Genomic DNA, 14,106 nt, shown 5'->3' with positions numbered 1-14,106 from the left:
AACTTTAGTAGATGTAACAAGTTATATTTGCACGCAACAGATGACAGAAAATTTAATTACATGCTCACATACTTCTCACATTTTGAGTGGTGTGTTGACAGGATTCACAGATAACTAAGATGGTGATTATTTTTGGGATGTGATGCCCTTAACTGTTATACTTTATCTCTGCTTAACAGAAGTTCAGATAGCAGTCAATAGCTTTGGAAAGGCATGTGACTTAGTGGATAGGATCAAAACCTTCCACGTTCATGGAAATGCTACGCAGAATGTTATGTGATTGTCAATGGAATGTAATTTTGCTGTTGAGTCTTAACAATGATGTGGGTATGCCGGCGTTGGACTGGCGTAAACACAGTAAAAATCCTGACAACACCAGGTTTTAGTCCAACCTATTTATTTGATAATATACTCACTAGCTTTCGGGGTTACCCCCTTCGTCAGGTGAATGGAGAGTTCTGGCCTCAGACAGAGCATATAAAGCACAGACAGTTTAGAGATTACTGATTAAAATGCGAATCCTTACACCTAACCTGCTGTTCAAGACCTGAAGTGGCTGATAATGTGAGTGGAAGGAGCACTGATCACAGTTGACAAACCATATGTCAGTTGTGAGTAAAACATTTCTGACCAGTTTGTTGGCAAAAAAAAACAAGCTTTTAAAATGTAACTGTCTCATGTGAATGTAAGTAAAAGTATAATTCATACAAAATGAACTTTGACATTTGTTATCACAGCAGTTATTGCTGTTGTCAGTTGTCATTGAGAGGGTGGTGATGAGCTGCCTTATCATAGAACAGTTACAGCACAAAAGGAGGTCTTTTGGGTCAGCTCTCCGCAAGAGCAATTCAGCTCATCCCAATCCCCCATTCTTTCTCTTCAGTTGCTTATTCCACTTAAAAACCACAAGTGTATCTGCTTCTACCTCATGTCACCATTGGTTCTTTGACATTCACCATAAGTGGGTTCTCAATCCTTCCACCAATTGTAAGAATTTCTCCCTGACTACTTTGCCTGGACCCCTCATGATTTTGAACACCTCTATCAAACATCCTCAAAGTTCTCTAAGGAGAGTAACATTAGCTTCTTTAATCTATCCATGTGATTGGAATCCCTCATCCCTAGAACCATGCTTGTAAATCTTCCTGTATCCTCACTAAGGCCTTCATATTGTTCCTAAAACATGCTGCCTAGAATTAGAGACAATTCTCCAGTTGAGGCCAAACAAGTGTTTTAGAAATGTTCATCATCATTTTGTTATTTTTGTACTGTCAGCCTCTATTTGTAAAGCCCATGATCCTACATCTCATTAAGCACTTTCTCAATCTGCCCTAACACCTTCAATAATTTCTGCGCATGTACTGCCAGGTCCCCTTTGTTTATTGGTTTGTTTGTTTAATTGGTATATTCAAAAGAGTATACGCTCAGGTCACTCTGTTCCTGTATCCCTTTTGAATTGAATCCTTTATTTTATATTTCTCCTAATTTTTCTTACCAAAATTTAGAATTTCATATTTGTGTACATCAAATTTCATCTGTCACAGGTCTGCCCATTTCACCTGCCTAATCCTCTTGAAGTCTATCACAATCTGAAAGACATGCGGGTTTGGTGCATTGGCAATGCTAAATTCTCCCTCAGTGTACCCAACAGGCACCAGTGTGTGGTGACTGGCAGATTTTCACAGTAACTTTGTTATGGTGTTAATGTAAGCCTACTTGTGACATTAATAAATAAACTTTAAACTCATCTTCCACAAAACGCACATTTCCTACCTTTGTGCATTTGCAAATTTTGAAATCACACTCTCTGTACCTATGTCTATATCATATCTATCAAGAAAAGCAGTGATCCTGTTTTCAATCTCTAGGGAACTCCACTGTCTCCTCTAATCCAAAAATTAACTATTCACTAAGACTCTGTTTCTTGTCATTCAACAAACTTTATATCCATGCTTCCACTGTCCCTTTAATTTTGCTGGTAAGCCTATTTTCAGATAACTCTCAGATATCCACACACACCACATTAATATCCTCAGCAACCCTTGCTGTTATCTCAAAAAACTAAAACCAATTAGTTAAATATGAAGTCATTATTAGGCCTGTGCTGACTGTCTTTGATTAAGCTACATTTGTCCAAGTGACTGTTAATTATGTTCCAAATTGTATTATCTACAAACTTCCCACCATTTATCCTCACACCCTTTCTGAACAAGGGTGAAACAATTATAATTCTTCCATCCTCTGGTTCCACTCCTGTATCTGAAGTGGATTGGAATATTATGGCCAGTGCTCGTGCAATTTCCACTGTAAATTTCCTTAGCATTCTCTATCCTATCCAGATCTGGTGACTTATCGGACTGAATATTCCCATGATCATTGGGAATCCCAACATCAGAATCATTTTCAGGTCCCGTTCCTTCATGTTTTAGATGCTCACTTCATGGCCTCATCTTATGAGAGGCAGCTGAATAGCAGGCCTTTGTTGCATTCATCGGTTACTGGGCAGGTTCCAGAGTACAGGCTTCAGTGGCCCTCTACAGTTGCAGGCTCACAGCTCCCATTGTGAGACTAGTGGAAACACTGCTGAAGGCCAGACTGAAAAGCAGCAAAGACACACTCTTAACATCCATGAAGTGACTGAAAGATTGCATGCAGCTGGTCATTGGAAATATCCATCTCCATTATATAGGAACTCAGTAACAAAGCTGTGATATAAATACACTGCAGTCACTGAACTCATCAGCCTTACGAGGTTCCAAGGCTCCAACTACTGGCTGTGAAGCCACCACCTCTCTCATGCAGAGTGAATACAGTGAGGAGCTCACGTGCTAGTTCCAACACCTAGTTTAATGAAAAATAGAGACAACCCTACTAAGTGACTTCACTTACTAGCAGCTGCTTCCATGGATAACCACTCCCACAATGAGCCTCCAGAAAAAGTGCTCAGAATCAAGTGGATGTTATGGCACTGAGCTGATGCACTGCATTCTAACTTTCTGCACCCCCTCATCTCTGAGGCTGTATCCTCAAGGACTGGGAAAATTAAGCTCATCAATTTTAAGTACAGCCAGCCTTTCTAATTGCTTCTATGAATTTCTAGCCCTTCCAGTATTCCAATAACCTCCTCTTTGACAGCATCTTCTTCCTTAGTAAAGACTGATGCAAAGTTCTCAATTGGTACTTAAGCCATGGCCTCAGCCTCTGTGTAATTCCCCTTTCTGGTCACTAATCAGCCCATCCCTTCCTCTTACTATCCTTTTTGTTATTTATGGAAAGTGTTGTCTATTTCAAATTACCCTGCAAAAGCAAAGTATCTCAAAAATTGTGAGAGGTTAAGTTCAAGATGATTTGCGTTGCTGCAATACAGCAGCACTGCAAATGGTATTTTCCACTAATGCTGCCATCACTTCCCAACAAAACGACTGCCTATCACACAATTCAGCAATTTGGTGTATGAATTTCAATGCCAGGTACATAACCCACACCTCCCAATGACTGGTCAAAGAAATCAAACAATACATTCCTCCAGCCAATCACAATATAGAGTACAGACCAATAGCAAATCCCAAAACATCTGCTGTTAAACATGATTCCACATTTGGGCAGCACTTGTTGAACAACAGAGTGCACTAATAGCTGCACTAACAAGTAAGTTCATAACTTGGCCCATTTAGACTTGAAGTGAAATACATTCATATGCAGTGACATATTCCTCTGCAAACAAAAGGAATATGTTCAAGCCTTACATTTTTTTCTCCATGACAATGGCTTAGCCAGAGATGACTTGCCAATGTCAGCAAGAATTCGTATACCAAAATTGATTGAAATACTACGACTCTTGCTACATTATTGATTTTTATATTTTTAAATGTTAAAACATTTCTAGCATTTTGGTTAAGCTCCAACATGCAAAAATACAGATGTTTCATGCCTCTCTCTAATCGACCACTAAAAAAAAGTCCCCATCTCTCCCCCCCGCCCCCCCACAAACATTATGAAATTTTCAGAGACTGACACTGATATAGTATTGCAAGAAAAATGGCCCATAAATTGCCTGAAAATGTCCCCTAAGATGGAGTTTTGGCTTAAAGATGTCCACACAATGTGTAATCGATATACTGAATGTTGTTGAAGGACAGGGGAAATTGAAACTAATAAAAGCCATTAAGATACCTATTTAAACCCAAGTCTTTATAGTGAATGAAGGTTAACATTTAAGAACTGAGCTCAGGAATAGCTTGTTCATGAAACAAATATATATCATTCAATATCAGGTGCCACAAAGAGCCCTTTGTTACAAGAAAGTTGAAGTTAATGATGTAAACATAGAATTTGGTATAGCTAGGTATCTGTGACTCATTAAGTTTAGTATCTTACAAGACTTACTTGACAGTAAGGAGTACTGGTGCACAGTGGTCTTCTTTTAAGGTCAAACCAAATAAACCAAACTAAAATTAGGACAAAGTAAAAGGGGCAGCTCCCCAAAAGGAAGGGGAACAGCCCAAACAAAAACAAAAGTACAAAGGAAACTTAAGACACATCAAATTAAAATGTCTGATTATTTGGGTCAATAATGCACCCCATGGTGCCCAACGAGCGCAAGGCATCAACAGCGCCCGCAGACACCACACGCTCCCTCTCCAGGGACACCTCACCACGAACGTAGCCACGATTGCAAGAAATGGATTTTCTGAATTAAAGGTATATCAAAGTATTTGACATGCAAAGCTGCAAACTTTTATCTTTATTAGATGAAAATTCTCTTTGCCTCTGTTGTATGTAGGTGTTATCTACTTGATAAAAACCTTTACGAATACCACATATATCCAGAAGTACATTGCCTGCAAAATGTTTTAGGATTATCAGAGATCATGAAACATACTGTATAAAGGCAAGTCTTTATTTTTATAACCAGAACCTGCTAACCTTCACCTATGCTTTCTGAAATAGGATTTTACAGGAAGTCCAAATGTTTTAAACCAATTTCCATCCATGTCAGACCCACTAAAAATGCTTTTATGAACAGTTTTAGACAAAACAGCCAGTTGTATTTATTCTGAATGTCATGCTATTTACTGATCTGTTGCTGTTTTAAATCAATAAAGATGGAGCATTTTGTTACCTCACTAAACCTACAGAATGTCTAAAGTTCTATCACGCTACCCTCTCTCATTTGTAAAATGCTGGCTCATTACAGTGTAGGAAAGACAAGTTCAATCCCTCATTACTGCTCAATTAGTTGATTTCAATTAAGGCAGCAGTCTAGATACCCTGAACCTTTCCTTTGTTTTCAATGTCAATTAAGATATGGAGATATGATGTGGAGGTGCCAGCATTGGACTGGAATAAACACAGTAAGAAGTCTCACACCAGGTTAAAGTCCAACAGATTTTGTAAAAGATGTTTTAATTTTTATACATATATACGGAATGAAACAAAATGTGTAAACAAAGTTCAAACAGATCCATCGCAACAGCAATGTGAGTTCCAGTTCCACTCATTATTTCTGCTGCGTGACTGCAAGAGAAGAGAAGAGATTTAAACATAGACTGATGTCATCAATAATAATCAAGGTCCTATCACAATGTTTTAACATACTTTAAATATTCTCTCAATAAGATTGTTAAACAGCTTTGGAAACACAGTTCACTGTCCCCTTCAATGAAGAAGAATTTCCCCTCCCACCAAAACACAAAAACATTAATTCCCAATGCCTCTCAAAACACACCACCATAAAATCATAGAAGCTACAGTGCAGAAGGAGGCCATTTGGCCCATCAAGCCAGCACTGACAGCAATCAATTCCTACCCCTGTAACCCCATATATTTACCCTCCTAATCCTCCGGACACTAAGGGGCAATTTAGCATGGCCAATCCACCTAATCTGCATATCTTTGGAACTTAATACCTAATTCCATTCCAATAAAGAGACTACTATAGAGTAGTCTCGATCTTTGATATTCAACACCAGATTGTTAACCAACAGGTTGTGTTTTGCATCTTTTCAATGGCAAGATTGAAAATTAATTCTTTAAACCGGTATTTCATGGGTTACCAAAAAACCTAATTGGAACATTGATGTCCTTCAAAGGGGGCAACCAGGCCACCATGACTCCAGTTCCACATTTCATCTTTCAAATAGGAAGGTAAACAAATACCTGATCTTTCTCAAATGGATGTAAAAGATCCTGTGGCACAATATGAAGAGTAGCAGGTAATTCTCCTAATGCGCTGACTAATGTTTATCTCTTAACTGAATCAAGAGATTGACTGGTCCTTATCACCTTACTTGTGGAACAATGCTGTGTGAAAATTGGCTGCCATATTTAAAATATTTCAATAGTGACCACAATTCAAAAAATTCTTCATTGGATATAAAATGCTTTGGGACATCCTCAGGTCATAAGAGGCACTATATAAATGAAAACTGTTCTCATCTTCACATGGTTGACTCTTATGTCCTGCCAATGGATAGCACTGTTTTGCTAGCATAGCCCACATCCCCAAAAAAATTCAAACACACAAACCGAAAGCACCATCATAAAGATTTTCTCATTTGCGTAGCAAGTTATCACCCCCCATAAAATACTCCAAATACGTTAGTCCTCTCAACCAAGTTAGCAATGAGTACTTCAACTTAGAAAGGGGACTGACCACTCTAGCACAACCTGATTAGCAAATGCAGAGAAGAGGATAGACTATCTAATCACCCACTCAGCTATAGATAATGCAGACCACACATTGTGACCAAGGTGGTCATTATTTGCCCACACAGAAACTACATCTCTTTTATTAACTAAAATAATTTTGCCTCGTTTGTCAACAAGATGGGACTATGCTCAGCACTCAGCTACTGGAGGATGAGTGAACATTGCCAAGGGTAACATTCACTTCTACTTTGGGAGAGAAGCTCCATAGACATGGACTTGCATTGTAATGAATCAACTTCCTGAGTGGTGTCTTAAAGATATTGATGTGTGGCAGTAATCAGACCAATATGACCACTGTATTCCAATGCACTCCTAACCAGCTTGCCATATTCTACCCTCCATAAACCTGAAGTTCATCCAAAACTCTGGTACTCTATTCATACCAAGTCCCATTTGCCCCATCAGCCCTGTGCTCACAAAACTACAATTAAGCAACATTTTGATTTTAAAATTCTCATTTTCAAATTCCTCCATGCCTCATCTATCCCATCTGTTTAATCTCTTCCAATATCACAACCCTCTGACATAGCTGTACTGATTTTATTCTGACCTCTTGAGCATCGGTGATATTTTAAATCTACCTTGACCTCCTCTGGAGGTCCTCAGCAAAAAGTCTGACAACACCAGGTTTTAGTCCAACCTATTTATTTAATATACTCGCAAGCTTTCGGGTTAGCCCCTTCGTCAGGTGACACATGACGAAGGGGCTAACCCGAAAGCTTGCAAGTATATTATCAAATAAATAGGTTGGACTAAAACCTGGTGTTGTCAGACTTTTTACGGTCCTCAGCAACACAGATGTCAGTCTTCAGTCAATATGATTCATTCCACAGGATATCAAGAAACACCTGAAGGCACTGGATACTATGGACCCTGACAACTTCCTGGCAATTGTACTGAAGACATGCTCCAAAACTAGCCATATCCTTTGCCAAGCTGCTCCAATACAGCCAAAACACAAGTCTTCCTGACAATCTGGAAAATTACCTAGTTATATCCTGTTACAAAAAACAGGTCAAATCCAGTTCAGCCAATTACCATGCCACCAACCTCCTCTCTTTCATTAGCAAAATGATGTTAAGCATTGTTGACATTGCAATCAAGTGGAACCACACAGCAATAACCTGTTCACTGATGCTCAGGTTCTGCCAGAGGCACTCAGTCTAGACTTCATCACAGTCTTAGCCCAAACATGCATAAAAGAATTGAACTCAAGAGGTGAAGTGAGTGACATAAAGGCAGCATTTCACCAATTGTGGTATAAAGGATCCCTAGCAAAATTGAAGTCAATGGAAATCAGGGGAAGACTCATGAATTGGTTAGATTCATATAAAGGCAGTTGGTTGTAGTTGTTGGAGGTCAATCAACTCAGTCCCTGAACATCACTGCAGGAGTTTCTAAGTATGGTGTCCCAAGCCTAACCATCTTCAGCTGCTTTATCAATGATCTTGCCTCATGATCTAACCATTGCCTTATGACATTCAACTATCAATATCATAGGGATTATCACTGACCAGAAATGGGGATTACCACTGACCAGAAATTGAACTGGACCTGCCATACAAATACTGTGTTTACAAGAACAGGTCAAAGGCTGAAAATTGTGATGCAAGTAACTCACCTTCTGTCTCCCAAAAGCCTGCCTACTATATACTAGCCACAAGTCAGGAGTGTGATGGATACTCCACTTGCCTCGATGAATGCAGCTCCAATTTAATTCAAGAAGCTCAACATCATCCAAGACAAAGAGACCTGTTTGATCAGCACCAATTTAACCATTCACTCCCTCCAACCCCAATGCACTGCAGCAGCAGTGTATACCATCTACAAGATGCACTGCCAATAATGGGGAGAAGATGGCATAGTGGTAATGTCACTGAGGAGTCACCAGAGGTCAAGTCTAATGTGCTTTAAGGACATGGGATCAAATCTCACTATGACAACTGGTGAAATTTAAATGCAATTAATTCATCTGGAATTGAAAGCATATCTCAGTAATAATGACAATGAAACTATCATTGATTATCCTAAAAACTGATCTGGTCCTTTAGGGAAGGAAACCTGTCATCCTTCCCTGGCCTGCTCCAGATCCATAGCAATATGGTCGATTCTCAATTGTTCTCTGAAATGGCCTACTAAGCTACTCAGTTTGCTGGTCATTAGGGATGGGTAACAATGCCTGGCCTTACCAGCAATGCCCACATCCCAGGATTTTTTTTTACATCACCAAAGCTCTTTAAACAGCACCTTCCAAACCCACGACCCCTACAATCTGTAATGGCAAGGACAGTGGATGCAGGGAATATTAATACCTGCAAGTTCCCCTTCAAGTCACACACCACCCTCATAACATGTCACTTTGTAATGTTTGTAAATAGTGTAAACATTAAGTTTTCTTTACACTGCCCCACTGTCAACAGTATCAAAAATTAAACTGCCATTTGAATTATTTTCTAATTCATACTTATAGAAAACTATGAAGAGTCTTGTATCACAATCAGGAAAGGATTCATAGGACAGGATTTTCTGGCTATGTTCACCCAAAGGCCAGATAATTCTGCCCAAGATCAATGGACCTCTGCATGGTCTGTCCCCTCCCCACCCACTACATTTCCTGTAATGGGTAGGATGGCAAAGTGTCCCCCATAGAATCTTACAGCATAGGAAGTCATTTGCTCCAACATGTTACAGAGTTCATTCATTGAAAGAGTGATTCAGTTAGTCCCACTCCACCTCAACACCCCGCACACTTAAGATCAGTTAAAAAGAATACCTTTCCCTCTTCTACACAGACAGTACCTGAGGTGAAAAGATAGTTAATTCCCCCTCTCATTACTGAGTTAGGGCAATCTAATCTCAGCATGATTTTATCTCCAATACATTAGATAATTCCATCTGATGACAATTAAAAAATGATCTCAAAAGACAGTGACAAAAGAAACTCACCAATGTGTACACTCAACCTATGAAGTTGATCACCACCAGATGAAGAATGGTGCTAGCAAAGAGAAAGTCTGCAAATGCTCGCTCAGGTGAGATGCCAATGAAATCTCCTTTATTCTGAGGGTTGATCTGTATCCGCAAGCAAACTGTAGTCACAGAGGGAAATCAAAAGTAAATAATTAATGACAAATACTGCAGTGTTGTATCATATACAAATAAACATGCACCAGTATCAGTTCAGGTTATGATCAAGAAACCATACACTCTGCAATTTAAAATCAATCTCATAGAATCACAAAATCCCTACATGCAAAAGGCAGCCATTTGGCCCATCAAGTCTATCGACCACAATCCCAACTAGGCACAATTCCTGTAACTCCACACATTTACCCCGCTAATCCCCCTGTTACCAGGGTCAATTTACCTTGGCCAGTCAACCTAGCCTACACATCTTTGAACTGTGGGAGTAAACAGGAGCACCTGGAGGAAGTGCATGCAGATGTGGGGAGAATATGCAGATTCCACACAGACAGTGACCCGAGGTCCCTGGCGCTGTGAGGCAGCAGTGCTAACCACAGTGCCACTATGCCACCCTTAAATGCCAAATATTAAGAACACAACCTATTTCATCTGAGGCAAACACACAAAACCAATAAGTACATCATCAAACAATGGTCCAAATGACAAAGGCCAACTGACAACAATAAAATCAAGTCATTCTATGTAACCTTAGTCAGAACTCTTGCAACACCAGGTTAAAGTCCAACAGGATTATTTAGGATCATGAGCTTTCGGAGCACTTACCTGATGATTCCAAATAAATCTGTTGGGCTTTAAAATGGTGGTGTGTGACTTCTTATTGTGCCCACCCCAGTCAACATCAGCATCTCCACATCATGTAAACTTCAGCTGCAGACCACTAAGTCACTACAAGTCTCGGATTACATAAAGTCAAAATAGTTAGCTTCCCATCAAGAACAAACCATCACCTCCTCTTCCCGCACTGTGCCCACCCCCCCCCCCCACTAAACATAAAGCAAATGACAAGTTCTCAAATGTCTATCACCCAACAATGCACAGTTCCCAGTGGCAATAACTACCTCACCCTGGCCTTACTTATGTCCAGTAAGAAGTCTCACAACACCAGGTTAATGTCCAACAGGTTGATTTGGTAGCAAAAGCCACTAGCTTTTGCAGCACTGCCTCTTCATCAGGTAAGTGGGAATTGTGTTCACAAACAGGGCATATAAAGACACAAACTCACTGTCTGTGAACACAACTCTCACTCACCTGACAAAGGAGCAGTGTTCCAAAAGCTTGTGGCTTGTGTTACTAAATAAACCTGTTGGACTTTAACCTGATGTTGTGAGACTTCTTACTGTGCTTACCCCCAGTCCAACGCCAGCATCTCCACATCTTGTTTAGTTCTACATTGGCGCGGGGGGGGGGGGGGGGGGTCTGCCATGGGAGAGTTCCTTACACAGGCTGAGAGAACTCGCCTTCTTCCCGGTGCAGCCCTACCCCCCAGACCCGCAGTAAGTCAGGCCCTGGGCCTGGACTCGGGCCTCGGCCTCACCTGCCAGCACGAAGGCCCCCACACAAGCGATGAAGCCGGAAAGGAAGGAGTTGAAGGGGAAGGTGCCGACCAGCGCGCAGTAAAGGAACTGAGCCACCCCGCTCAGCGCCATGTACAGCAGGTACGAGTCCAGCAGCTTCAGCCTCAGCGGGGTCCCCGCCGCATATTCCTGAGAGAAACGGCTGAGCACCGACAACACAGAGCCGCGCATCATTACAGAGAGGCCGAGCCGGGGAACACAATCACCCGGACACTCACCCCCACATCAGCAAACCCGCCCACTCCCCGCGCCAAACCTTCCGCCCAGAGCAGCAGCCAGAACAAACAGGACCGGGGAGATAACGTTCCGACACACACACACACACACTTCATTCATGTTTCTGTCTATTTTCAATCCTGAACCTCATCCTAAATCATAAGAAGAAAACGTTCAATCATTTTACATCTTTTAATTTTACTTATTGTAAACTATCACTTCAAAAATAAATAAAATAATCTCTTCTGGTTTTGTTGATAAACTTTGGAGTAACACCATCAAGAGCAACAATAACTTGCATTTAAACATTTTTAAATTAGTAAAGTCGTCAAGGCATTTCGCAGCAGTGTCATCAAATCACACAAAGAGATATTAAGACACAACCAAAAGCTTGGTCAAATAATTTTTAGGGAAATCCAGAATTTAAGGCCTTGACAACTGAAGGCACAGCTGGCAATGGTGGAGCAATTAAAATTACACAGGTGGCCAAATTACAGGACTGACCATATGTTGGAGGACCTACTCAACTGAAGAATACTACAGAGAGGTAAGGTCATAGAGGGATTTGAAAAGAAAGATGAGAATTTAAAAATTGAAGCCGGTGAGTCTAAATTAGCATACACGTGGGGACAACAGAATGGAACTTGGGCAAATTACAAAACATCCAAAGTTTTTGGTGACCTCAAATATATGGATGATGCAAGGAGACAGACCAGGCAACAAAGACTTTCATTTCCCTTTGCATGACCACAGGGTGCCTGCCTCAAATTGCTTTACAGCTAATGAAGTACTTTTAAAATGCAGTCACCATTGTAGTATTGGACAATGTTGGAAATCTAGAGGTAACAATAATAGAAAATGCTGGGAAATCTCAGCAGGTCTGACAGCACCTGTTGAGAGGGAACAGAGCTAACATTTTGAGTCTGGATGTTCCTTTGTACGAGCGTTATAGAGTTAACAATGGCATGAATGTGGATTTCAGCAGCAGATGAGCTGTCATCCTTTGCTGTTAAGAATTGTGTACTGCGAGAAACTTGTTAGATGTCAAATATTGAAGGCCACTATTGGAAACTAGTATTTGTTACATGTCTATGTTTCATACCCACTGCTATCAGTCGCATTTGCTGAACGTTGCAAAGCATCTTTGCTCACCCAACAGCATATAAAATGTTGTTCATTTAAAAACAATGAACAACTGAAAAGCAGCCCAGAATTTAAGGCAATGGTCCATTGGAATTGCTTTAACATGACAATAGTTGTAATTCCTCCCCCATTACATTGTTTTTGTGTCTGTGTATTTTTTTCCCCGAAAAAGAAACTGTGTTGCCTCAGGTGTGCATATGAAGAGTACAAATGTTTACCAATCTTAGTGAAGCTCTGTACTTTCCCATCCTATTGTCCATCGGGTGCAAAACACTGCAACTGGCAGAATCCTAATTGAACTATCTATGGTCTAAGTACATAGTTAGTAATTGCAAACCATTGGGGACAGATTCATTCTTGAGGCATATTCACATACAATTTGGGTATGAATACATCTGTACACAAAAGCTAATTGAAAGGATATGCTTTGTTTGAGGTTTGGACACCACTTTAAAGGGTAAAAATGAATTACGTATAACAAATATGTGGGGGTTTTGAGAACTAATTAATGAAAATATATCAAAGATCATGGAGCAGATCAACTGGTCCTCAAGCCATCCAGTAATGGCACATAAGCCATCAGAAAGCAGACTGGCACCATTTAACTGTGGAAAGAGTGAAGATCAGAGAAGAAAACTTGCGTTATTTAATCTCCACTCATGATGTACAATTATGGAAACAATCTATAACAATGATCTTGCTCATAAAATTATAAAAAGTAAAACAACAATAATTATCTTTATTCTGAGCCTTTAATGTACAAAAGCATTTAAGGAGCTTTACAATATCTTTATCAAAGAAAATTCGACACTTTGCCACATGAGATATTAGAGCAGCAGATCAAAAGCTTGATCAAAAAGATGAGTTTTCATGAGCATCTTCAAGAAAGAGAGAGAAGCAGAGAGGTTTGAGAAATTAATTCCAATGCTTGAGGCCTAGGCATTTGAAGGCATGACTGCTATTGGTAGAACAATAGAAACTGGAGATGCACAAAGGGCAAGAATTGGAGAAGTGCAGTATTCTACCAGTAAGGACCACTCTATTTTGAGTGCATAAGTTATGGCAAATGAGATGAATAGGCTTTGGCAGGAGACAAGGTGTGGGCACCCACTAATTAACTGTAGTGGGATCGTGAAGAGAAAATGTCTTCTTTACAAGTAAGTGGACATATAGGGAAGACAGGGAATGATTGTTGATCTGCCAAGAGCCCAAGAATGGGAGATGGATAATGCTTTCTCAGATAGGCAGCTACAAGTTATAACTTTATGTTATGGATTAAGTAAAAATATGCATATTTTAAGAGGTAGAGGGTCTTAAATAATGAGGTAAAGGAACGACGATAGTAATGGATAGCCTTGTTGGAGTTGCAGAGTTCCGTAGTTTGACCGAGAATGTTGTAAATGGGGAAAGCAAACCGTCCCTCTGTGTTCATTTAATGGACAGCTCAGCAATTACCGCAGGAAATCTCACAGTAGAA

General features: G+C 40.2%; 1 protein-coding gene across 1 annotated transcript; it reads right to left on the bottom strand.

The window, feature by feature from the left end:
- Positions 1-5,374: 5,374 nt before the first annotated feature.
- Positions 5,375-11,505, bottom strand: dad1 (defender against cell death 1). Its single transcript, XM_080194893.1, has 3 exons — positions 11,231-11,505; positions 9,658-9,800; positions 5,375-5,517 (listed from the first exon to the last, which is right to left on the bottom strand). Exons 1-2 carry the CDS (start codon positions 11,442-11,444, stop codon positions 9,670-9,672), a joined length of 345 nt encoding a protein of 114 aa, XP_080051019.1. The 5' UTR covers positions 11,445-11,505; the 3' UTR covers positions 5,375-5,517; positions 9,658-9,669.
- Between the last annotated feature and the right edge of the window lie 2,601 nt (positions 11,506-14,106).

Source organism: Carcharhinus amblyrhynchos, chromosome 8 (genome assembly GCF_965287045.1).
Source record: "Carcharhinus amblyrhynchos chromosome 8, sCarAmb.v2.hapA, whole genome shotgun sequence".
Lineage (NCBI taxonomy): Eukaryota > Metazoa > Chordata > Chondrichthyes > Carcharhiniformes > Carcharhinidae > Carcharhinus > Carcharhinus amblyrhynchos.
The sequence above is the reverse complement of the archived record's forward strand: the minus strand, read 5'-3'. Positions and strand labels throughout refer to the sequence as shown.

What these genes read in the sequence shown, in the direction of transcription:
- dad1 (XM_080194893.1), bottom strand. Translation starts at nt 11,444, where the DNA reads ATGATGCGCGGCTCTGTGTTGTCGGTGCTCAGCCGTTTCTCTCAGGAA. An exon ending in GGGGGCCTTCGTGCTGGCAG is followed by an intron (nt 9,801 to 11,230) that starts GTGAGGCCGAGG and finishes CTGTGACTACAG; the next exon opens with TTTGCTTGCGGATACAGATC.